We start from the raw sequence: 25,575 nt of genomic DNA on the forward strand, positions 1-25,575 counted from the left end.
TTCATGCAAACATAACAATCTTCTATTTCCATTGCTTCTACATAATGTACTAAAAGGTTTGCGAATACGTTTAAATGAGTCCTGTTCTTGATTCTGTGATAATGTAGTCCTTCCTTATCTGGTGCTTCTAAGTCCATATTAGTTTGTTTAACGCTAAGTGCTTTCTCATGTCATCTACACTTTGTGGTGTTAATTCGTCAGTGTCTTTCGTCACAGTCTTGGTAGAGTCAATATCAGTATCTTTACTCATCATATAAGGAATAGTAATTGTTAGTCCTATCCATAATATTAATACTAAGGCTATACTACATACACATACCTTGCAGCATGTTTTACAACAATTACCTTCAGGTCTTCCATTCACATTTGAATCAGACATTTTTGCTCAAAAGAAGCTTTCCAACCCCTCTTTGTAACTTTACACAGGTTGCTTACACTGGGCAACTTCAGGTTGGTTCTTCTTCGGTAGACTGGTCAGCATTCACTTCTTCATCACTTTCGTTACTTATTTCAAGATCCTCAAATTCCTCTAACACCAGGTAAGTCCATTCAGGATCCTGATACTTTTCGTTCAGTCTTTTTATTCGGGCACTTCTTCGCTTAGTGTTTTCTCCAGTCAGCTCTGTTTTACTGGACCCCTGCTTTCTTTGCTCAAGTTTCTCTTCCACTGTTTTCAGTCTCAGTCTTAGTCTTTTGATGTACCTTGGTTCTTTATTTTTCCTCTTGAGTCTTTTGACTGGCACTGTTGTTGGGCTTTCGTCTAATCCTCTTTTATTTTCGTTCTGTTGTGGCACTTCTGCTTCTGTTTCCTCTTCTCTTGCTATCTGACTAGTCCCAGGTCTTATTTCCGTTTCTTCTGCCTGGTTGCTAAACTGGCCTTGTTCAGGTGTATACTGAATTTGACTTTTGGACGTTTCAATTTCTGCGTCCTCAACACATTCGTATATTTCTATCTGATCCTGTTCAAGCACTTCGAACCTTTGATTTTCTTCCGCTTGAACGTTCGCCCTAGTTTCTATCTGTCCCTTTTCAATCTCAGGAGTTCTTGGAGGTGTGTCAATAACCTGTTCTGTCCCTATCTGACCTTCCTCCTCATCAGATTTGACATGGATTTCGATGATCTGATTATCTACTTCTATTCCTGTCTCTTCCTCACTATCCCACTCTTGATCTGGGTATGTTTGGCTTCTGGTTCTTATTTGATCAACGGTCAAGTCGATTACTGGGATCCATTCATCTTGACTGGTGCTCGGTTGTTCATCATCAGCTACTTCAGGACCAACATCTGGAGACCCCTCAGCTGGACAACCTTCAGCGTCAGTTTCTTCGTCTTCGGTTGCCTTCTTCGTATGACTGGCATGGATCCACTTTGGTACTCCTGCACACTTCACCGCTGTCGTGGTCACCAGAATCACTTGTCTAGGCTTTCCCCACCTCGGTGCAAGGCAACTCGATCGAGTGTGCTTCTTAAGTACCACCCAGTCACCTGGATTCAGATTATGGACTGGAGTTGCTGGCCTGGCGACGGCGTCTTCCCCAATCTGGCGAGAGATAGAACGCACATGGTCACCCAGTTGCTTGCAGTACTCTAGTACCAAATCATCAGAAATGCTTATTAGTTTGTGTCCTGGTACCCATGCTTGTCTCATTACTCTTCCCATCAGGATCTCATGGGGACTCAGGCCTGTTTTTCGGTCTGGAATACTTCTGATTCCCATCAGTACAAGAGGTAAAGCCTCTCTATCCAGTTCATGCCAGTAGATTCACACATCTTTCCTAGTCTCGACTTGATAGTGCCATTCAGTTGTTCCACCACTCCAGAAGCCTCTGGACGATATGCACAGTGCAGTTTTTGAGTAATTTTGAATGCTTCACAGATTTGATCGATTATTTCATTCTGAAAATGCCCACCTCTGTCTGATTCAATGGTGACTGGAACCCCGTACCTAGGTATCAGTTCTCGTAATAACAATTTAGCTACAGTGATGGCATCATTCTTCTTGGCCGGGTAAGCCTCTACCCATTTTGAAAACAGGCAAACAATGACAAGGACATACCTCATTCCTCTACAAGGGGGTAACTGAATGAAATCAATTTGTAATCTTATAAAAGGGCCTTCTGCTTTTCCAATTTTTCCCAGGGCAACTACTGTTCTCTTCCCGGCATTGTATTGCTGACATGTCAAGCACCTCTGGCAGAGTCTCTCTGCTATCTTCCTGAACTTCGAATTGAACCATGTCTGTTGAAAGACACGAACCATGGCATCCCTACCAATGTGTGTGTTTCCATGTATTAGCCGGGCCATAGGAGTAAGCAAGCTGTCAGGCAATACAGGCATACCATCAGGGCATACAATGACACCATCCTCACTCCTCTGGTGACACCCAAACTTTCTCCATCTTCTCCTTTCCTTGGGTGCTGCTGCATCCTGTAACTCTTTCAACTCCTCCCACGTATGTACACTTTCAAACACCATAAGTTGGCAGCTGTTTCCACTCCCTCCCAATTTGATATTGACTGACATTTGATGTCTTGCACAATGTTGGGCCAGTTGGTCAGCATATCGATTACCTACTGTCACATTGTCATCACCAGATTTGTAAGCAGTACATTTGACCACTGCCAATTCTTTTGGTAACTGGATTGCTTCCAGTAATTCTTGTACCACTTTTCCATTTCTGATAAGAGTACCCGAAGAAGTCAGGAACTCTCTCTGCAGCCACAATTGGCCAAAGTCATGCACAACCACGTAACCATACTGACTGTCCGTATATATGGTTACTCTTTTATTTTTCCCAACTTTACAGGCTCTTGCCAATGCAATCAATTCGGCTACTTGTGCAGACTTAACTCCAAATAGATAGGATGCTTCTACAGCACGTGACACTGTGACTACAGCATAGGCAGCACTTAAGGCTCCATTCTCGAGTCTCAAACATGAGCCATCCACAAACAGTTCGTAATCTTCTACCGGTAGGGGCATTTCCTTGATATCTGAGCATGGTTTGGTACTAAATTCAGTCAGGTCAATGCAATCATGCTCGACCTCTCCCTTTGCTTCTGCAATCAGTGTATCTGCTAATAGGGTTGCTGGATTCGAAATGTTACAACGAGTAATTGTTATATTTGCAGCACCCACAAGAATCCTCTCATATTTAGTCAGCCGACTAGGTGTGAGATACTGGGTTTTAGTTCTAGTCAGTAGGATTACGACTGCATGTGGAACATACACAGTTAAAGGATGTCCCATAACGATGGATTCACTCTGCTCAAGACTCGTGCAAGTTGCAGCTACTGCTTTCAGACATCCAGGTAATCCAGCAGCAACTGGATCCAAAGTAGCAGAAAAATATGCTACAGGACGTCTAGTCAAGCCATGTTCCTGAGTTAGGACTGACAGTGCACAATTGTCTCGTGTATCACAAAACAGTGCAAATTCCTTGGAATAGTCAGGCATTCCTAAGGCGGGGGCTTTACATAGACATTCTCGTAATTTAGTGAATGCTGTCATGCTTTCTTCATCCCATTCTACTGGGTCTTTTGCTCCTTTCCTTGTCATTTTTATCAATGGCTTGGCTAGGACTGCAAATCCCACAATCCATTGTCTGCAGTATCCTACAACTCCAAGGAACATTCTGATCTCTTTCTGGGTGTTTGGTAACTGCATATTTCGAATTATTCTAATTCTTTCTGCGGTAACTTTCCTGATACCTCTCTCTATCTGGTGCCCCAGATATTTTACTGAAGAGGTACAGAACTGTAGTTTGTCAGGTGATACTTTGTGTCCTCCTTCACCAAAGTGGTTCAGCAAGGCAATGGCTCTGGCTACCAGAAAAATACTGATAGAGCGCGCAGGTCTCCCGACTAATTATTTTACCATACACGTGTCGGGCCCATAAAATTAAATTCACCATACTCATAAATCAGGTGACCTTACGCTCTAACTACCAGTATCCCAGTTTCCTTCCTATTTCATTTCCAGTGTACCCGACTTACCACTCCACTGCTACGGGTACCTAATGACCACAATGGATCAGGGAGCTAGCTGTGAAGAAAAAGGCAGACACCAAAACACTTATACTTTATATATTTAATTTTGTACTTTCATAATAACCACAAACTCAAGAAGTTTCGAAAACCTTTATCTAAATTTCATCAATATCAGATAGCATAAGGTTCACCATAAGTAAACAGTCAATAACCAAGATTATAAAGAGCACATATCCATAAAGGAAGTACATGAAACCAACCATTTGTGTGTCTAAAGGAAGGTAAGAACAGGGAACATGCTAGACCGCAGTTTCAGAATTTAGACTTAATATGAAGTGACTAATGGACGGGGAAAAAATAAGGAGCATGATAGAATAACAATCATAAAGTATGATCTTTCAATGGGCAATGCGGAAAGCATGGAAAATCATATATGCAAGAGAATGACTTTATTAAAGCAAAAGAAAGGAAAATATAGAAGGTGCAGAGTAGACTTTTCAGCACTATATTTACCTAGAGTGGTGTGAAGGCTAACCCTGGCCACGGGTCAGTTAAGGACGGGAGGAACCCCAAGGAAGGACAGTCGGACAGCAAGTACGGAAGGGACACCCCAGGACAGGACAGGAAACCCAGATTAGGATCAGGACAGGACCACCAAGGCACGACCAGCAGCCGCAGTTCGGAAGCAACGCCTGCACTCCACCCTCTATGCAGCTATCAGTCAGAACCCCGATTGGGTTATCGAATTCCCCAGCAAAGTGCTCCGCCAGCACCTAGGGTTTCTTGACAAAACCCCTGAGGCTATGGAAATTTTGGACATAGTGCTCCGCAGCCCTCTGTATCAAGTCACCTATTGAGTGCGATGGGTCAGACAAATTCTCTAGCTAAACCTAGGCTAGTTATACTGTTTTCGGGTCAGTGTACCACCCCCCAAATGTTGCAAGTGTAAGAATTCCCAATTTCGATTGGACCACAAGTAGGCCAGGTTAACACACCAACCACATTTCACCTTTACAAGACTTCAGTAGCATACTCTGGGACCGCCTATTGAATTTGGGGTTCCCATGAGCTGTTCTACAGAATAAAATTGATTTTATACAATTGTTGCTTTTGCAGGACAGTTCAGCTTCGTTTTGCTGGGTCGCAGGTCACTTTCTCAGGAGCATCTTGGCTGTGGCTGCCAGCTGGCTGAGTTCCACTGTTACAAGGTTTTCTTCCCTCTGCCAGGGTGACATGCGCAGTGGGGACTTCTAAGATGGGGTTTGCTTCCCTCCCAGGCCCAAGAGTTACGATACATGAAAAGTAAGCGAAAACAAATTAGAAATACTAGAAAAAATGAATACACTGTATACCGTGAATAGCTACTCTATACCCCTTACTTTATAATAACTATAGCATTAGTGTTAGAGGCACACGAACAGTAGCGCAAAAGCAGCAGCGCAAGCTTCGGCATGTGAGAACACAAAGCGGGCATCTTAATGCTAGTGCGCAAGTGCAAAAGATTCCCACCAGGACTGCGAGTACGTCACGTCACGTGATTGTGACCAACGCATGAGCAGAAGAAAAACCCGCTAAGTCGCCGCCATTTTAATGACAAGCGTTGTTAAGGTTAATACACACATATGCAAGCGTCTCTGGGACACCCAAAATGTCAGAATAATGGGGAAATTAGTAAGACAAACATGTTGAGTTAATTCATTATTGTTATTCGAGGTTCATGAGTACAAGCAAGTCGCATAACGTGCGAATCCTTGCTCCATCAAGGGGACCTCCCTCACTTATAGGAAACTTAGTAATAATGTGCCTGATTCCTTCGGAAAGCTTAAAGAGAAGTGGGAGTTTGACATAAGGACAATTGAGGAAGAGAATTGGAGGCAGGCTTTAATGTCTCCCAGAGAGGCTGCCATCACACTTAGATTCCGCCTTATCCAACTCCATATTCTCCACCGCTCATATTTGACTGGGGTCACTTTTGCGAGGATTGGGTCTAGGCCAGATGATCTTTGTCTAAGGGGCTGCCGGCAGTCAGCTACCTTTTACCATATAATATGCGAATGCCCGATGGTGCAGAGCCGTTGGGACAGAATCACGACACATATGCATTTCGCGCTGGGAAAGCTGCTTACTTTGACGCCACGACTGGGCCTGCTCAATATATGGGAGGCAACTGATCATACGGAGACAGAACAGCAGTTTGTAACGTTAGGTTTCACACTATTTAAGAGGGAAATTGCTAGGGAATGGGGTGGAGTACGACCGCCTGCAGTGGCGGTTTGGCAGAGGGAGCTAGATAGGTGCATGGTAGCTGAGAAAGAAGTGTTTGTCGCGAGGGGGTGCCCAAAAAAGTGGGACAGGAAATGCTCCAAATGGAACTGGTATAGGGGGGAGATCTGTGTATCGCCTGTGGTGGAATTGGAATTGCAAAGGAACAGAGATGGGGAGCAAAATATGTAATATGTATGTCTAATTGAACTTTATTCCTAATATGACGCTAAATGTAACTTGCATTGTGAATTGTCTGAGCAACTGTGAATTTGTCTGTCAATCTCATGTTTCTGCTATTTCTCGGTTTTACTTGTAGGAGTTCCAAAGCCAGTTTTAAAAAGAAAGGGGGTTGTATTGTACCCATTTCTAGATGGAAGTGTTTTAAGAGTGTGTAATTTATTACAATGTTATCTTTGGGTCTGCGGTCGAGTCTTGGGCTGGCTGAGAACTTCAAACATCTGGGTCGTTCAATGCAATCCAAGGATTTATAGTAAATGATGTGAATCTACACCACACAAATTCAGATTCATCTACGGCCGAGGCTATAATGTTTGTAATGAGTCTTGTAATAGATACAGATGATCTGCCTTTCACAAAACCAGTCTGTTCTGCCTTACCATGTGAGGAATAATAGGCTCTATGTGAGAGGTCGAGAACTTGGCAAATATCTTGCAGCCAGAATTGACTAAGGAAAGAGGTCTGTTACTTTTGGTATGTTATAGAGCTTTTCCTTATTTTGATAAATGGAGCTTCAGCAAAGATGTCTTGAGGTTTTTTGTTCTGGATAAAGCTACTGTATGAGATTGAGAGTTTTGAGGCCAGGTCTTCCACAAATTGTTGATAAAATTCAAGAGTGAAACCTGATCCAGATGCCTTTCTTTTTTTAATTCTTTTTATTGTCAGCTTCATCTCTTCATAAGGAATTACTACTTCAAGAATGGCCAATTCATCCTCAGAGTAGTTGGGGTTGTACATTCTTAATGAATGTTTTAATTTTTTTTAGTTGTGTTCATGTTTCACTAGAGTATAGGCGTTGAATAATGTTGCAATGTCCGACTGCTTTGCTTTTATTTCTTCTTTCCCATTGTTAACAGAGGCAATGTTTGATTTCTTCTTTCTGGGTTTAAAGTAGCTTGCCAGTATTTTGCTGTATCTATTACTGGTGGTGTGGTATTTCCCCATGATTTGTAGCAAAATGTAGCTGCCGCATATTTGCATTTTATCTTTATTCTGGAGTATGTGTGGAACTGTTTTTGGCTGTAAAGGTTCTCAAGCTTTCGGATTTCCTTAAAATGTTTTGGGTTTTTCTAAAATGGGATTTTGCTTTTCGTCATCTTCACATTTCCCACGCAGCATGGTTTTATAGGCATCCCAAATAGTTTATGTGGTTATTAGTAGTAAAATAAATCTTCTTGTTTAAAGGCCAAACGAGTATCCTGTTTTTGGAGGAAAAATAGAATTTGTTGTCTCTTTAATTTACTGCTGACCACCTTGACATTCCATTAGACACATGTAATAGTTTTTTCACTAATAGGCAGAGAAAACTAATATCTATCAGAGAAAATTAAAGCCAACTGGCTTGAATTAATAACAGGAAGAATCTGTGGGCCTGGCTCACTTCCGAATGGTTTCAGAGGACCGATATGCCATTGGCTGGGTTTCTTATGGAGTGTTTAACTCACTGTGTTCTTTGATTATTTGTGGTATCTTTACTCAGGCTCAGTTACAGATGGTTGTTTGTTTCTTTGCATCTCTTTTCATGTTTGTGCTGTGGTTGACTAATTTCCACTTCTTGTTCCGTGAAGCCATGTAGAAATGTTTTCATTTTATCCCAGACGCATAATTCCATGCTTGATGTTGTGTTCTTTCATTTGCTATCTGGGATCAAGAAAGTATTTTTTTTTACAACGGTGGCCCTATCTAAATCTTTTGAGATTTACTTGCACATGCATCAATATTGCATTTTGCGATTCCTTCATTGCGAAAAATAAGGAATCGCAATTAAGGAATTGCAAACTGCAATGCATCAAGAAATTGCTAAAAACATAGCGATTTCTTAAAATTCCTTAATTGCGATTCTCTAATTGAGAATCGCAATTAAGGAATACCTCCTAATCCATTCCTAGGGGCCTAGAGGCCCATAGGAATGAATGGAAAGACATTCTTAATTTGCAATTCACCATTAGAAATTCGCAAATTAAGAATGCAATTTCAAGGGTGCAGGGGTGTCCAAAGGACATCCTGTTGCACCCCTGAAATCTGCTGAGAAGTAAACTTTGCACACTCACATGCCCCAAGGGCATGTTTGTGTGTGAAATGGAACTTTGAAAAATGCACTTTAGTGCATTTTTCAAAGTTTTCGCAAATTACCATGAAGGTCAACTTCATGGTAATTTGCTCCCCTTATTTGCGAATTTGCAAATTTTTAGTTTGATGCATTGCAATTAAAGAATCTCAATTTGAGATTCCTTAAATGCAATCGCATTTTAAGAAATCGCAAATTTTGCGATTTCTTAAATTGTGAAAAATGCAAAAATGTTAATGCATCCCAAAAATGGAAATTGCATTCGCAAACGGCCGAATTTTGCGATTCGCACCATTTGCGAATGCAATTTCCTTTGATGCATGTGCCCCCTAGTTCTGTAGGCCTACCTATTTAATTTTCCTTTAGGCTGCCTCCACAACCTGCTTGTCCCTGGTGTACTCTAGAAAGTGTATAATATTCCCTCTCAGTTTATTATTCCCTTTCGATCTTGGAGGGGGCCCCTATTGTGCACCCTTTGGTTGTTTCATTCTTTTGTGAGGAGGTAGACATCGGCTTAGTATTTTTGTAGAATGTCTACCAAGAAGGTAATCATATTATATCTTTTTCTTCATTCCTGTGTACACCAACTCCAGAAAGCCCACAAATGTCTGTAAAACATAAACAGGTTAAACAGTATTCGCCTTGTAGGCAAATATTGTTTGGTCTGTTTATGTTTTCCAGACCTTTGTGTGCTTTCTGGAGTTGGTGTACTTGATATTCTAGTTTTGAATCCCCTGAAAATATCATTCAACTCTTTCAATTCTTTTGTATACTTGTTTCTTTTTTCTTTTGATGTAGTCTAATTTCCCTTATTTGACATGACGTTAAGAGGAAGTAGATGTAATACATGATTTCAGGAATTTCAACTCTGTCATGATATCTGATAACTTTGTTTAATTGGAGAGGGTGGATCACTTCTTGACCTCTTTTTGTTGACAATAAATGTGTTAAATAGGTCTTTCTTAACTGTATGGTTTCCTTGTGAGATAACGCTTGTTGGGAGGGGGGATATTGAGAAGTGTCTGTCTTGTCTGTGTCTCTTCTTGATGTGACAATCTACCGCTGGCCATATTTGGACAGGCGATAACACACTATTGTCCTCTAACCCAGCACTTATCATGTGTCTCTGTTGGGTGCTTTTTGTGGCATTGCGCATACTTACTTTATCTGTGCTGGTCTGTGTTTTATGCAGTGAAACGTCAGGTTGGAAGCAGTGATACTCTTGCGTCTTGATCCCAAGGTCTGCCAGCATTCAAAGTCTCCCGCTTCCCATTCCTGCACTCTTCAATTCTCCGCCACTCACTTCGCGCCAGCTGTTGGCTAGCACCGGTACTCTCTTCTCAGCACCATGTTGGTACTCCTTGGTGCCATTGTCCCCACTGCACCATGGCAGAGTGGGTGAGAGTGGAGACCCATACGTTGCTGTAGACAGGGTGGGCTGGTGGTCTTCCTTCACTGGACCCTAGACAGGTCAGACGATCTCCAGTCCGTATTCACTGGATCACAACCGAAACAATGGCTGTATCCCATGGAGGATGTAAGGCAGATCCTTACTCCATTAAACTACTGTTTCAGGGCCTGTCTGACAGCTGCCATCATTATACCTTGGCTATCACTTGCTGCCGTCTTCATTCAGGAAAGACTGTTAAAGGCTGCTGATTTATCCAGTAGTTATGCTGGATTATTGCGCTCATCGGCTTCGTGTAGCATAAGATGGCTTCTGATTCATATTAAAATGTAAAAGATAAACTCAGCCTTGAAAGAGCACTAGATGCATGTGCCATTGATGAAGTCACCCAAACCAAGTCACCTCGCTTACTTCTAATTTAGAAACTCTGAATTTGTCCCAGTGTTTATTGGAAACTTGTATCCCTTGGAGAGCACTCACTTGTCTGTAGCAGCACCTCCACTCATCTATATTAGAGAATGCAGAGACAGTGTGACATTTGTTTACTGAGCCTCTTTTATTTTGTGATGACAGCTGTGGAGACTGCAGAATGGAAGAACAAGCATTGTCATCTGCACAGACACAGCCTACGGAGACCCGACTGGGACATACCCGCTTGCCGGTGATCTCCCTCAAACCCCTCCTGGTGAATGGGCCACCTGGGCAGCCTCCCCGGGCACCTAACCTGCTGGAGTGCGAGAGCATCATACACCAACTCTGCAACACCAACCATACACAAGCCCAAGAGGTGAGCAGGATTGGGTGTCTGATATGTGAGACAACCCGGACACAGAGTGAGTGTCAGGAAGTGGGAGAGCTAAGAAAGCATAGAGTTCAGTAAGTCTGCTATCCAGGGTGATAGATTAGGGGTGCAAACGATAAAGGTTGGGGTGCTAAAAGGAAGAAATGTGAGCTTAGCAAAAAAAGCAGTAAAAGGTCAAATGATTTGTGAAAATGCAGTATGCAAGGACATACACGACTGAGAAGTTCTTGTCCGACGAAAATGCATAATCCTAAGGCTTTGTCCCACATATCCCCCTAAATGTTTTTCAGCTGCAGCGCTTAAAAACGTTTCTGGAGGAAGTTGTCTACAAAAATAAGTGGACCCCAGAATTATACCTCGTGGCCAAGGGTTTGCTGTGCCAACTTCCCAGGTACCAAATTATATTATTTTCTATGGTGTAACAGTTGTATACTGATAGATGCAGTACAGCAGGTATTACATTTCTCACGTAGGTCGAACTAGTGTAATAACAGAGGTAAAAACAGCATATTCGTCAAATAAAGATAATTATTAAACTAGCAAAATAAAAAACGTCAGAGAATTGATGAAATACAATCCAGGGTCTTGAGCACTAAATAAGCAAAATATATGTAATAAAATGTAATATAACAAATACTTTGATGTATTAATTGATTAATTGGAAACGTATGGAGTGCAGAGTTAACCTAATTGCACTCCTAAAACAAGGTGCTTGCAAAAGAACATGAAGTCTGTATATGAGGGAACAATTGACACTTGAGCTGTTTCAGAGAACATAGATGTTAAGATGATAGAGGTAAAGTTAACTGAAGTTGATTTCTGTAATTATGTGCAATGTAAGAGAATGAGATGCCTCCTATTCAAACCTTGCACATGTCAGGGATTGTGACCACATTACCTTTGGCAGTTCACCGCCCAGTCAAGCCGGCAAAGGTCTATATGGAAGAAGTCCGTCTGGAGATAAATTCGACCATTCATGTGAACAGTGATGTGACAAAAACAGAGGGCCTTAAGCCTTAAAGGTAGAGCTTTTGGTCACAGAGAGACAGTGGATATTGGAAGGCTATTGTGATCTGAATACACACCACCGAAGATTCAAGATTAAATGTGCAGTTCTGAACAATCATTGAGATAAAAAGTGCAGAGGGGGATGCAGATAGAGGGAATTGCTTTAGTCCAGCTTAGACGGAATGATATACTGGACTGTAGTTTTATGGCACTCCATAATTAAGCAAAGGGACGACTTTGAGATATATGCAAATGTAAAAGAAACAGTGGGTGCATACAAAACTCACTTGAGAGGAAAGGGTGTGGGCGAAGACTTCACCCAGATATTTCAGTTGGAAGGAACAGGACACCATGCTCTGATGGCCATCACATGGGGGGCCCAGATGTAAAAAGGAAACGCAACAATATTAACTTCTTTTTTGGTGGATTTTAGCATCAGGAAGTTTCTATTTACCCAGGCAGCAAGCTCAGAAAGACCGGAACTGTAAATGGATTGTGCTAGATTAAGATTATCTTCAAGAGTGGATGACGACCAGCCGCCTGAAACTGAACTCGGACAAGATGGAGGTCCTCATCCTGGGCTCCTCACCCTCCGCCTGGGACGACTCCTGGTGGCCTCCCGCCCTGGGCACCGCACCCAAACCAACAGACCATGCACGCAACCTGGGCTTCATCCTGGACTCCTCCCTCTCCATGACCAGGCAAGTCAACAACGTCTCCTCGGCGTGCTTCAACATCCTACGCATGCTACGGAAGATCTTCTGGTGGATCCCCACCGATACCAGGAAGACCGTCACCCAGGCCCTCGTCACCAGCCGACTGGACTACGGCAACGCCCTCTACGCCGGTACCACCGCCAAGCTCCAGAAGAGACTCCAACGGATCCAGAACGCCTCAGCCAGACTCATCCTCGACATCCCACGAACCAGCCACATCTCCGGACATCTGAGAGACCTTCACTGGCTCCCCGTCAACAAAAGAATCACCTTCCGCCTCCTCACCCACGCACACAAAGCCCTACACGACCAAGGTCCGAGCTACCTCAACAGCCGAGTCAACTTCTACGCTCCCAAACGCCACCTCCGATCAGCCAACCACGCCCTCGCCGCCGTCCCCCGCATCCGAAGAGCGACAACAGGAGGAAGGTCCTTCTCCTACCTGGCCGCCAAGACCTGGAACTCCCTCCCGACCGACCTGCGCCTGACCCAAGACCACCTCTCCTTCAGGAAGAAGCTGAAGACCTGGCTGTTCGAGCAGTAGCGGCACCCCCCTCCCCCCCCAGCGCCTTGAGACCCTACGGGTATGTAGCGCGCTCTATAAGTGTCACTGATTGATTGATTGATTGATTGATTGAAGCTTGAGAACACTCTGGGTGTTATCCGCATAGGATATCAAGAACAGAAATGGCAAAGGTGCGATATAGTTATTTTAATGAGTAGCGCTCAAATACGAGCCCTGAGGGAATCCAAAAATTGTGTAATGCTGTATGATCAGTGGATTGTTTCTTCAGCAGGGGAATACGAGTTTGCTTCTGAGCTTTGGGAACCAATACAGACCTAATAGAAGCGTTGCACACGTCCATAATGGTCAGACATACTGTTAAGCACAATCAAATTAATGCGTGGATCAAGTGGAGATTCAAGTTTTGGTAGATAACTCGAGAGATTTAGTGCTTTCAAAATGCTAAGAGGCGAAATCCGTAGAGGTTCTACTTAGAGCAGGACAGTTTGTGTCAAGCAAGTTTAAAGGTACCTGATCAAATAAACTGGTGACATTCCTGATTTTGATGTGACAAACGTTTAGAAATTGGCTGAAGGTGAAATCGTGTAGTTTTTCCATCATGTAAAGGCACAGGCACAAATATGGTGACAATCACATAGAGATGCTGCAACATGCACCTCCAGACAACAAATGGCATCAGATTTCACGCAAAACATACAGACCATGTCAGCCTTGGAGTGGATGGTGCTAATTGAGAAGTCTTCACGAGAGTAGTTCTGGTGTTGGGAATGCTGAAGCTTTTGATAATGAAGCTGAGAAATGTAAGACACTTTCTTGTGAACTGTGATGTGTTACAAATGCATCAGGGCCCAGGCTCAAAGCCACAAGAGTTATACTAAGTCAACTCCTACTTTCCACTTTCTCACCTATATTTGTAGTGCAGATCTTTAATTTACATCAAATACATAGGGGCATATTATCAAGGGACTTTTTCCCGCTGAAGTGGCGATATTTTTATCGCCCTATTAGCAAGCTGTCGCTAACAGCAGTTAGCGACAGCTTATAAGCGATAGCTACAGGTTTGGGGCCCGCTTTGCATGTCAGCGATATTTATCGCTAATGACATGCAAAGTGGCCGTACCCAACCTGTTAGCGACTGAAAGCAGTCTCTAACACAGCTATCGCCTATTAGCTAGGCAGGCAAAGCAATTAAAAAATTCACGCTAAGCGCGAATATCGCTAGAAACTAACGCCTGCTCAGACCAGGACTTAACCTGTATATCCAATGGGAGGTGGATATTCAGGTTAAGTCCCTAATAGCAATAATGCCTCAATATCGCTGGATTTCCAGCGATATTCACGCATTGAGCCGCTATCGCCGGATATTTTATCGCTTTAGAGATAAACGTTGCTAATAGCACGTTATCTCAGCGATAATATCCGGTGATGCGCGGCGATTAAAAAAAAATGCGCTAAGCTCATTTATCGATAATTATCGCTATTTGTTGATAATATGCCCCATAGTTCCTACAATTTGACACGCATGGAAGCATGGAGTTCTCCACGTACAGGAGCTGTAGAGTCTTGGTTTGGTTAATTCTAAGCATGTCAGAGAGGCTGACAGTATTATATCATACATGTCTTTTGTATATAGAGGGGGCCATAATACAGCCTTGTTTCACCCCTCTGTTTTGAATGGTCAACCAATGGTGCCTTTGATGCCCTCTTTGACTTGCGCCTTGGAGTCTGATAATGATGGCTCTGAGGAGGGCTGAAGGTAGCCCAAGGTTATCCAGTTTGAATCAGTGGAGTATCCTGTTGAATGGGTCAAATGCTTACACGAAGTCCAGTAAGGCTGGAAAGAGAGAAAACTCAAAGATGATAGAATGAAGGTTAAATATCTGATCACCGGTAGAATATACTTCTTGTTAGCATTTGTGGACTGCTGATCCAGGATGAATGCATGTATTAGTGCATGATTGGGTTTTATAAAACGCACAGCTACTCCTAGGAGTGTCCTAGCGCCCAGAACTGCAGGTAGAACCAAAAAGAAAAGAACCTAAGCACCAGAGTAACAAGAAGAGAACAGCCAAGTTTTTAGTCAACGGTGGAACACAGATTCAGAGCTCAGGGTCCAAAGTTCAAAAGGAAGCTGATTCTAGTGCTTAGGCACCAAGAAGGAGAAAGAGCACCCTCTGTTCCACATGTGTCTGACCTATGGCATTATTACTAAAGCAGCCTTTGCCAAGCACACTACTCTTGATGAAACTTAGGGCAAGAATCTGTCCAGGTGATACAGAGGACATGAAAGGAAAAGTGTGCAAATCCTTCTTAATAGGCAGCAAATGGAGAGATCTTCGATGGAATGTAATTGAGGTCTCAATATGAGAAGAGTGGTGGCATTCTGAACAACCTGAAGTTCACCAAGCAAGGCTGTCAAGAGCCCTGAATAGAGGGCAATGGCATAGTCAAGCTTGGAAATAATCAAGGCATGAATCACTGTCTTCCTAGAATGAAGAGGCAACAGGAACAGGCATTTCTCAAGGGTGTGGTGCAACTCAAAACAGACTGACACAACAGCTGAAACCTGTGGTTGACGGGAAAGTTGTTTGTCAAATGTAACTCCAGGATTATTTGTCACTGAAGATGGGAGTGGTGGAGCCAGTAGGTTGTATGTTTTTTCAACGAACTCCGTTGTAACGCATGCCTTTACCATGCATGCGTTACCAAGGAATACTATTTACACGCCTATCTTTCTCCACGTATTTTTGCGTGGTGACGTCATACATGAGAAAAAAAACGGCCGTTTTCTTCCTCTGCGATGCCGATTGCCTGACATCTCGTCTAAAGGTAAGTGGTTTTTTTGGGGGGAGGAACCCCCCCCAGCCCCCCTTATTTATATATACCCTTTACCACACATGCCTTTACTACGTACCTCGTAGTAAAAGTATGCGTGGTAAAGGCTGTCGTTGTAACCACGCATGCGTTGTAATGCATGCGTGGTTAAAGTTTTGTGTTGAAACGGCCTCGTTGTAGTGGCCGTTTCCCGAGCCAGTAAAGGTGTAGGCCACCCTGCCTCCCCACAGTTGGCTTGATGGGACCCAAATAGAAGAATGTCTGTCTTATCCGAATTGCATTTAAGTGACTCCTGTGCATCCAGTCAAAAACAGCATGCATGCATGCTTTAAAAAGGCTACTCCGCAGATGTGAGGTTGCTCCAAAAGAGAGGAGCAGCTGCGTTTTTTCGGCATAGGAAATAATTTTGCTCCAAAAGGATTCCACCAGTTGTATATCAATTCTATATCTTATCGGGTGGTAGGAACTGAGATCTAAGACCTAGAGTTTCTTACCCAGTGGGATTATTAGGCTTTTTCCATGATTCTGGAACTGAGACAGTATTAGCAAACAATGAAAATACCTTCAAAGTCACCAAAGTGGATGAAGCTCTCAGGTGAGATCATGGGCCCGATGTAGGTAATCCCAGATTACCGATTCTTAAATACCGAATCATACCGATTCGGTATTTAAGAACAGGCAAATGGTATGTAGGTAATTTTACCGAAAAATTACTGAATCGGTAAGTTTCGGTAATTACCGAATCGGTGAATACCGATTCGGTAATTGGCATTCATTCCTATGGGCCTGGAGGCCCATAGGAATGAATGCCAATTACCGAATCGGTATTTACCGATTCGGTAAAAGGTGGAAACATTGAAGGGTGGCAGGGTGTCACTTTGACACCCTGTTGCACCCCTCAATTGTGTATGGGTGCACATGTTGCAGACATACATGCCCTAAGGCAGTGTTCTTCAATCTGTGGGGCGCGTCCCCCTGGGGGGGCGACACCTTCCCATGGGGGGCGCGCACTCCACTTCAATCTCACCTTTGTTCCCTGTGTCCCTCCGTCCCTGCAAGTCTTCTTGGAGGATTTTGGTATGTGGAAGGGGGAGGGAGGGGAGATCGATGGGGCAGGAGGTGCCCGTTCTTTTGTCATGTTAACTCTCCCAGGAGGGGGTTAATTCACCAAGCTGAAATGCTTCAGCTGCAGTGGGAGGCGAGGGGTCTCCTCTGCTAAAACCGAAAGCAAACAAACAGACACGCTTTCGCTTTTAGCAGAGGAGAACCCTTTCCTCCCACTGCAGCTGAAGCATTTCAGCTCTATGAATTAACCCCCTCCTGGGAGAGTTAGCTCTTCCCAGAACGACAAAGTTTCCAGAGTTGGAGTCTCGGCAAAGAAGCTGAACATCCTGTGATTCTGGGCAAATCACTTAATCTCCCCGTGCCTAACAAAACAACACATGAGGGAACGCAGCAATATCATAAAAAAAAAAATTTACTTTAGTTGTTCTTGCTAGATTTGGGAAGTGCGGAAATTGAAGTGTTAGTCTGACGAAGGCATCAGGACGGTTTCCAAAAATGAAGACAAAGCACTGGTGCGATTCCTGCTATCTGGCCATAAATACTCTGTAAAGACCCAGATGGCAACACATGAAGTGCCGCCATTAGTTTCCCATGTGTAATGTGCACATCACAAATAATAAAACCATCAAATAAAAAACAAATCGGGGGGCGTGGCCAGCAGCCGGAGGGAATGGTCGCTTCTTAGTGCGGCACCCGGCCCTCGCCCGATAATCCGCCACACAGGTCCGTTTTCTGACCTGGGACCCCTCGGAGATCGAGAGGTCCGGAAACAGAATCTGAGGTGCCTCTCAGGGCCAAGTATCAGGGCTCCCGACTGGCGTGGCGAGGGGGAACGAGCCGAACACTTAGAGCTCCCGGCCACGAGCAAGATGGCACCCGGCGCTGAGTCGATCTAGCCGCCGGAGCTGGGGTCGGGACTGAGCCAGCGACACCTTGGTCTGCCCTTCTCTGTCCGACCGGAGATTCATTGGAGGTCCCCTGCGGCACCCTGTGACCCGCTGCCGCAACTGGAGCCTGGGCTGGGCGCACTGATGTGGAGGCCCGCAGCCGCCCGTAACTTCGGGGCGATACCTACGCGACGCCCCGGCTTCTGGGCCTGGGCCGTCTGGGTGCCTCGGGACGAGATCTTTCTGCCTCCCGTATTGCCGGCCAGCCCCACGTCCCGACTTCCACGCAGCCATCCACTGGACCGGAGAGACAGTGGGGGTGCTTTTCACGCTGGTGAGTGTCATCCGGGCCCCGGGGAGAGTGGCTCGCTGTACTTCGCCGTCTATTCACGGGGGGTCCCGACCTCGCCCCCCCCCCCCCCCCCCCCCTCAACAAGTGCACTGGTGACCGGGGCTAGAATTGGACATCGCTGAGCCTCCTCACGCGACGTGGCCTGGTACTGGGCTATCGGTGTCTTGAGCTGGGGCGCATTGGGACTGGTCTGGGCCCCTGGACTCCTCTTGCTGGGCACCCACGCTGTGCGGGAGTGAAAGGGTCTGACTGACTAGTGGGGCAGGCATTGGATTTGCTTGGACTGGAGACCTCCGTGACTCTCCCATGTGCGTTCCCGGTGGCTGATCCACGACTAGGCAAGTTAGACTGCGGCTGTGGTCGCTATCAGAAGGGGTTCCTGATACCGCGGTTCGTTCTACATCTGCTACTACTGAGGGCTAATACTGCAGACCCCAATGGCGTCGTCCAAGGGGGCCAAATCATCGACGCAGAGACAGATTAACAAACTCTCCTGGGGCAATAAGGGCGATAACAAGACCGTGACCTCATCTGGGGACCCGAAACTCATGTCCCCATCGCCAGGAGGCAGAACTCTCACACTGGAGGACGTTATGGAGGTGATCGCGGGGGTCCGGTCCTCTCTAGAGACCCGTATCGACTCAGTCAACATTGAGGTGACCTTGCTGAGAGCGGACCTGCGGAAAATGGACACGAAGGTCAAGGACGTCGAGGTCAAGACTGCAGCCCTTATCGATGATACGTCCACCCTTCAGCAACAAGTTGCCCAGCTTCAGAAACAGCAGAAACAAATGGGAGATCTACTGGATGATTATGAAGGGAGGGCAAGACGGAACAACATCCGTATCCTAGGCGTTCCGGAAAGAATGGAGCTGCCAGCAGCAGACCTATTTGTCGAAGACCTTGTCACGACATCTTCAGCCCAAAAACCTCTCCAATTACTTCTCTATTGAACGGGCCCACAGAGTCCCAGGAGGGAAGGTGAAGCCGCCCCCCCCCCCCCCCCGTCCCATTATAGCGAGGGTCTTCAACTTTCGAGATCGAGACGCAATCCTCCAGGCGGCGCGCTCGGGTCCGCCTCTACTCCTAGAGAACACCCGCATCACGATCTTCCCGGACTTTACTATGAAGGTGCAAGCACAAAGACGCAGCTTTCTGGAAGTCAAGCGAGTCCTCCGAGATAAGCACATAAAATATTCTATGCTCTTCCCTGCCAAGCTGCGTGCGGAAATGGACGGTAAGGCCTGGTTCTTCCTGTCGCCAGATGAGGTGTGGGACTGGCTCGAGGGCTGGCGCCAGGCCGGGAGGTCCCCAAAGAAACGTGATTCCCCTGACGACCACTCCAGTGCTAGCAACATGCCAGGAAGCCAGGAGCTATTTACAGGGACCAACGAGAACGAAGAGGGATAACTCTTTACCACGAAGGGTTCAGAGGAGTTACTGTTAGGTCCTTGCATACCTGATCGACTCCTACGAGGCGGGAACTGATGGGGGTGACAAGCTGCAGCTACTTGCTTTTCTTTCCCCTGGAGGGCCCTTCCCCTAAATGAGCTGAGCGGACACAGTGGACCAAATTGTATCTTTTATAATATGTGAATATGCTTTGAGTTGTGGGGTGTTTTTGGAACAGACCTTGTTAGGTCGGATTATTTTACTATTAGTGTCGGGTGAGCGGCTTCAACGGCTCGCCAAGTACCCATAGAATGGTTGGGAGGGCGACAGGCACTCTGCCTAGTTGGGGTGTGGATAGTTTGGAATCCGCGGGCAGGGAAGCAGGGAGGGGGGATGGGAAGAGGGGAGGGGGGATCGTTACAATCTGTTGTTCTGTTGTGGGGTTGCATTGGCGCTTATTGCAAAGTCTGTCCTAGTCACAAGTCACCTCTTCTACTGGGTCCAACCGAGGAATTTCAGCTTCTCCGAGGGTTACCTACCCCCCGAGACGTCCAGGTACCCCCAGACATCGGGTCCCTAACTTGGCCGACACCTGGTCAAGTATGTCACCTTTCCCTTAGTCATAGATATAGACCCTACATCCAACACCACTATGCCACAAACCACTTCTAGAACCATCACAATAATGTCATGGAATGTCAATGGCCTGGGGCACAAAATAAAACGGAGTATAGTTCTTCAATTTCTACGGCGCCACTCCCCAGACATAGTATTCTTGCAAGAGACTCACCTGGTGGGTAACACATGTCAGGCACTCCAAAGAGGCAGCTACAGAGTATTAGTACATGCGGGGTTCACCTCTGGATCCCGTGATACTGTAATTTTGGTAAAGAAAAATCAAGCTTTAACTTACACAGCCACATGGGCCGACCCACTAGGCCGTTTCGCACTAGTTGAGGCTACCTGGGATGGGCGTCCCCTAAACCTCGTGCCGATTTACCTCCCGCCGACCCTAGGGCGAGACTCCCTCAGAGAGCTAGCCCCCCGACTACTGGGCCTGCCTACCGGTACACTTCTCATAGGAGGGGACATAAACATGACAATGAACGACGAATTAGATCGTCACCCTAAGCGCACCTCCCACAGACATAACACTAACCTGTCGGATTTCGTTCGTGCAATGGGACTCGAGGATATCTGGCGGCACTACTACCCTGACACGCCTTATTTTACACACTATTCTAATACACATAGAAGCATGTCCCAAATCGACTACCTTCTCTGTCCCGCAACAGACTTAGATTTCTTCACACGACCTAAGGGCCTTCCTCGAGGTATCTCGGACCACTCTCCTATCACCTTAGAACTCAGGTATCACCGCCCATTCACCCGAGGTCCCATAATTATCAATCCTTGACTCCTCCAAATCCCTGACATTAAGGACAGCTTGATAGAACGGACCGGACACTACTTTGAGGACAACGTGGGCTCGGTGGGGTCCGCAGTCACAATCTGGGAAGCATACCTAGCTGTTATTAAGGGTGAGGCACTAGCGCTGAAAATGGGATACTTACGGAAACACGACAAACAGATCTCTCAGGCGGAGTCTGACCTTCTTAGTCTTGAAACATTGCATAACGCTGCCCCCTCGGTCGAGACTGCACGCCGCCTTCGTACCCAACAGCTCGTATACAAATCCTTGGCTCAAGAGAAGGCGCAGGCCCACCTACTCCACACCCGACATCGTATATACGAACATGGGGACTCTGCAGGAAAGATGCTGGCGTGGCTGGGGAGACGAGAACGGGGATCTAGATGGATCTCTTCCATAGTGAGGCCGGACGGGTCCAAGATCGTGGACCCACAGGCCATCGCAGACGCCTTTGCTGACCACCTTGAATCAGTCTACACGGCGAGAGCATACTACTCCTCGGACGAATCTAGGCAATTGTTAGAGGAAATGCGCCTGCCCGCCCTCTCAGACTCCAACAAAGAGACATTAGATGCTGACATAACTGTAGATGAGCTCACCACGGTAGTTTTCAGCGTTAATTCTGGCAAAGCCATGGGTCCAAATGGTGTTCCTGTTGAGTTCTTGAAAGCCATGGCCTTAGAAACAGTTCCCCACCTGAAAAACATGTTTGAAGAGAGTCGCGATAGAGGTGTCCTGCTGCCCGCTCAAAGGCTGGCCTCCGTTGCAGTTATCCTCAAGCCTAACAAACCGTCTTCAGACTGCGGTTCCTATAGACCGATCTCTCTCATCAATGCAGAAGCCAAGGTCCTGGCCAAGTTACTGGCGGCTCGCCTGCTCCTCGTGCTTCCCTCCCTGATTCACGATGACCAATCAGGCTTCCTCCCGGGCCACAACACGGCCCTCAACCTGCGACGAGTCAATAACGTCCTAAGTCGGCGATCCACCATCCAACAGGATGCTGCCATTTTATCCCTAGACGCCACAATGGCGTTTGACTCGATCGAATGGTCCTATCTTTTTGAGGTTCTTCGCCGATTTGGTTTCGGACCCAAATTTATCCAATGGGTACGACTGCTGTATACCGACCTATCGGGTCAGGTGCAGGTCAACAACCACACATCTCACCAATTCCGACTCCATAGGGGAACCCGACAGGGTTGCCCCCTATCGCCATTATTGTTTGCCCTCACGTTGGAACCTTTTGCACACTGGGTCCGTACTGACGTGTCTATTAGAGGCCTACAGTGGAATGACGAGATATTAGACAAAATATCTCTCTATGCTGATGACATCCTAGTATATGTAGCTTCCCCCCGATCTTCGATTAACAGCCTTTTCCATGTTCTCACTAACTTTGGGAAATATTCCGGCTACTCAATTAACTGGTCCAAATCGACACTTTATGTATTGCACGGTCCTCTGCCCCAGCTGCCCAAGGGTTTTACAATTAAGACGGCTACGGATGGTTTTATGTACCTAGGTATCTTCATCACGCCAGACCCGGTGGTGTTCTTGGACCGAAATCTGATGGGCCCCCTGCGGAGGTTCCACAATGATGTAGCGCATTGGAGCTCTCTTCCACTATCGCTTCCTGGTAGAGCTGCTCTATTTAAAATGCTAGCACTCCCGCGTTTCCTATACGCCCTGCAAAACTGTCCCTTTCCAATCCCAGATTCATACTTTAACGCCGTGGAGGGTGACCTTCGTCAATTGCTGTGGGACGGCGGGTCCGCCCGCATAGCCCTTCATAAACTCACCCAGGGCTGGTATGACGGGGGTATAGCCCTGCCCAATTTGCGGCTCTATTACTGGTCCTCGCAACTGGTGGCCATAAATCACTGGACTCACGGTTCCCCCCTGGACCCCCCTACCTTCTTGACAAGTGCCAGACCGGGCGAGAGGGCTAACTGGGAGCTTTATATAGTAAACCAACCAGAAAAAGATACATTGGGCCCATGGCACATACGATTGCAATATGGCATAGAACCAATAAATGTCTGGGATGGTCGCATAAAATCACCATAGCGACCCCTCTATGGTCGACGCAGCAGTTAGGTTCCCTCTGTTTTCTTCAAGGTTTCGACAAATGGGATACAATTGGGATTTCCACAGTGGGCGACTTAGTACACAAGGGCAAGCTACTGACCTTTGCAGACCTACAATCCAAATACTCTTTAGCATCAACAGAACACTTTCGATCTCTTCAAAACAAGCATGCCCTTCTCGCTGCCATCTCCAACCTTAAGTCCATACCGGAGAGTTCCCCCTTGGAGGATAGGCTATTGTCAGAACCTCTCCCCGAAAAGGCCATATCCCTCACCTACCGAAAGCTTTGTAACAACCTCCCTGACACCTTCCGACCCCTACGAAATAAATGGGAGGAGGACCTGTGGCTTCTGGAGGAGGAGGAATGGCAGGCAGCCTTGATGTCTCCTAGGGAATTGGCCATCAACCATAGATTCTGACTAATCCAACTGAAAGTCCTCCATTGTTTTTTTTTTTTTGTACTTGTATAGCGCACAGCTACCCGCAGTGGGTTTCCCGGCGCTTGTACGAATACCGCAAGGGAACCCTTCCTGGCTTTCCCTGTGAAGTGTCCACTCCTGGGCACCCCCATGGTGCAGACCAGGCATCCCTCGCATTGTGGGGGCCGTTGTGGAGACTAAGCAAGCTATTGCCCAGAGTTGCAGCGTGGGACCCATGATTAGAATAGGCACTGAGGCGAGAATATCCGGTCAGGGGAATTAATGAGCCCAAGACCCGCCGAGGCGGGAATCAAACCCTGGTTACTGGCCAGAGCTCTGCATCAAGGTCTGCCTGCTCTAACCATTGAGCCACACTTCTTCTCATTGAGCCTACATGTCTGCTCTCACACTAGCTAAAATAGGCAGGCGCCCTGACACACTATGCCTTAGAGGGTGTGGCCAGCCGGGCACCTTCTATCACGTACTGTGGGACTGCCCGGTGATACAAACATTTTGGGAGGGAGTCCTACGTAAAATGAGGGCTTCATTGGGTAAGCATATTCCGTTGTCTCCAAAAGAGAGTGTCCTTAACATATGGGGGGCCACAGACCTGCATGAGTTGGAGTTGCAGTGGGCGGCGTTGGCCTTCCTGTTGGCCAAAGGCTCCATAGCTATGAAGTGGGGCTCACCTGAGAGGCCTCTAGTGGTGGGGTGGGTCGCTGAGCTGGATCGTTGCATGATTGCGGGAAAAACTGTGTACAAAATTAGAGGGTGCCCCACGAAATGGGATAGGAAATGGGGACACTGGAATAAGTTCCGGGGTGAACTGTGTGACTCCCCAACGCTTGAACTGGCAATGTCCCGAACTGGACCCAATTCTTGAAATGCTTCTCAATTTATTCATGTAAACAAGATGTAACCGGATTCAGATATTTGCTTAATGTATGTGACTGATTTATGGACTTTGTTTTTTTTAAATAAAATCTTATGTTAAAACTTTTTTTTAAAAATCCAACAGCCCGTTTGTGGCAAAACAGCAAAGTGAGCACATTTCTTTCGTAGGGGCTTTGAATTCATATTTTTTTAAGTGCTAAGACGGTCAGTAAATTCATCTGGATGCTGAAGCTGTGGACTGGGAAGAATACACACAGTGGTTAAGGTGGTTTAAGTGCTTGACAGAAGAGCCCAATGCAAGGACACGGGTCAAGCAAAACATGCCAGGATTTCCAGTCCTGAAGTAGAGCCAACATTTAGGAATCCATTTTTGGTCTTCCTACCAACTGGTGACACTTTCAACATGACGCATAGGATTCGAGGCATTTAGAAACAAGCATTGGGTAGCATCATTATGCGGTCATGAGAGAGGGCAGGTTTGGATATATAAAACATCAAAGTAGGACTTACTGGCCTAGTCAGTACAAGCAATAAATGTAAAAGTTTACTTCTTTGTTTGTTGTTAATGTTTTCTGGACGATAGACAAGCCAACACACTGACCCAATAGACTCGCCTGTGAATGTGACTACAGGTTCGTGTTCACAGGTGTACGTCCTCCACACCGGGTAGTGTAAGATGAGTTTCAGTGAGGGCTCAGTGATATTTTTTATTATCCTGCACACCTCAAGTACGCCTTGGCCATAGTACAAGAAATGGGGCACAGAAGTGTTTGTATCGGGCATCAGTCGGCACGGCAGGCTAGAAATTATAAGTTCGGTCGAGGACGTTCCAGGGCTACCTGAGAGCATTCCAGTCGCACAACAGCAAAACAACGTCATTGTGTGATTTTCAAAATCAGCCAAAATACCGGTCTGCCATTCTGCCCTCGTTTCTCAATTTCCTGCATAATCAGTGCACGGCTCCTTACATCGAAATCAGACATTGCGGTTTGTTTTTAGCGTTGCATCATTGGTGAAACAATACACGCTCATTGCGTATGCAACGTCGACACTGTGTTTTGCAGACTGCTGTGAGCTGTAAGTAAGCTGTACATTGGCCTTATTATACGGAGCCGCTCCTGTAAACTGAACTGCCTCTTTCTTGTTCTTAACCAGGCAACCCGGGCGAGGAATAGCTGAGGGAAAAGCACA

The 25,575-nt window shown here is 46.1% G+C and overlaps 2 protein-coding genes across 4 annotated transcripts in view; one reads left to right on the top strand and one right to left on the bottom strand.

Annotated features, from left to right (window-relative positions):
* The window catches only part of LOC144790943 (uncharacterized), a 225,330-nt gene that overhangs the window by 174,267 nt on the left and 25,488 nt on the right, over positions 1-25,575 (bottom strand). The window lies entirely within an intron of this gene.
* The window catches only part of CCDC74B (coiled-coil domain containing 74B), a 235,322-nt gene that overhangs the window by 163,929 nt on the left and 45,818 nt on the right, over positions 1-25,575 (top strand). For all 3 annotated transcript variants that reach the window (XM_078667780.1, XM_078667781.1, XM_078667779.1), the window contains exons 6-7: positions 10,542-10,755; positions 11,061-11,161. In XM_078667780.1, coding sequence (XP_078523906.1) covers positions 10,542-10,755; positions 11,061-11,161 — 315 coding nt within the window. The remainder of the gene's footprint in view (positions 1-10,541; positions 10,756-11,060; positions 11,162-25,575) is intronic.

Source organism: Lissotriton helveticus, chromosome 11 (genome assembly GCF_964261635.1).
Source record: "Lissotriton helveticus chromosome 11, aLisHel1.1, whole genome shotgun sequence".
Lineage (NCBI taxonomy): Eukaryota > Metazoa > Chordata > Amphibia > Caudata > Salamandridae > Lissotriton > Lissotriton helveticus.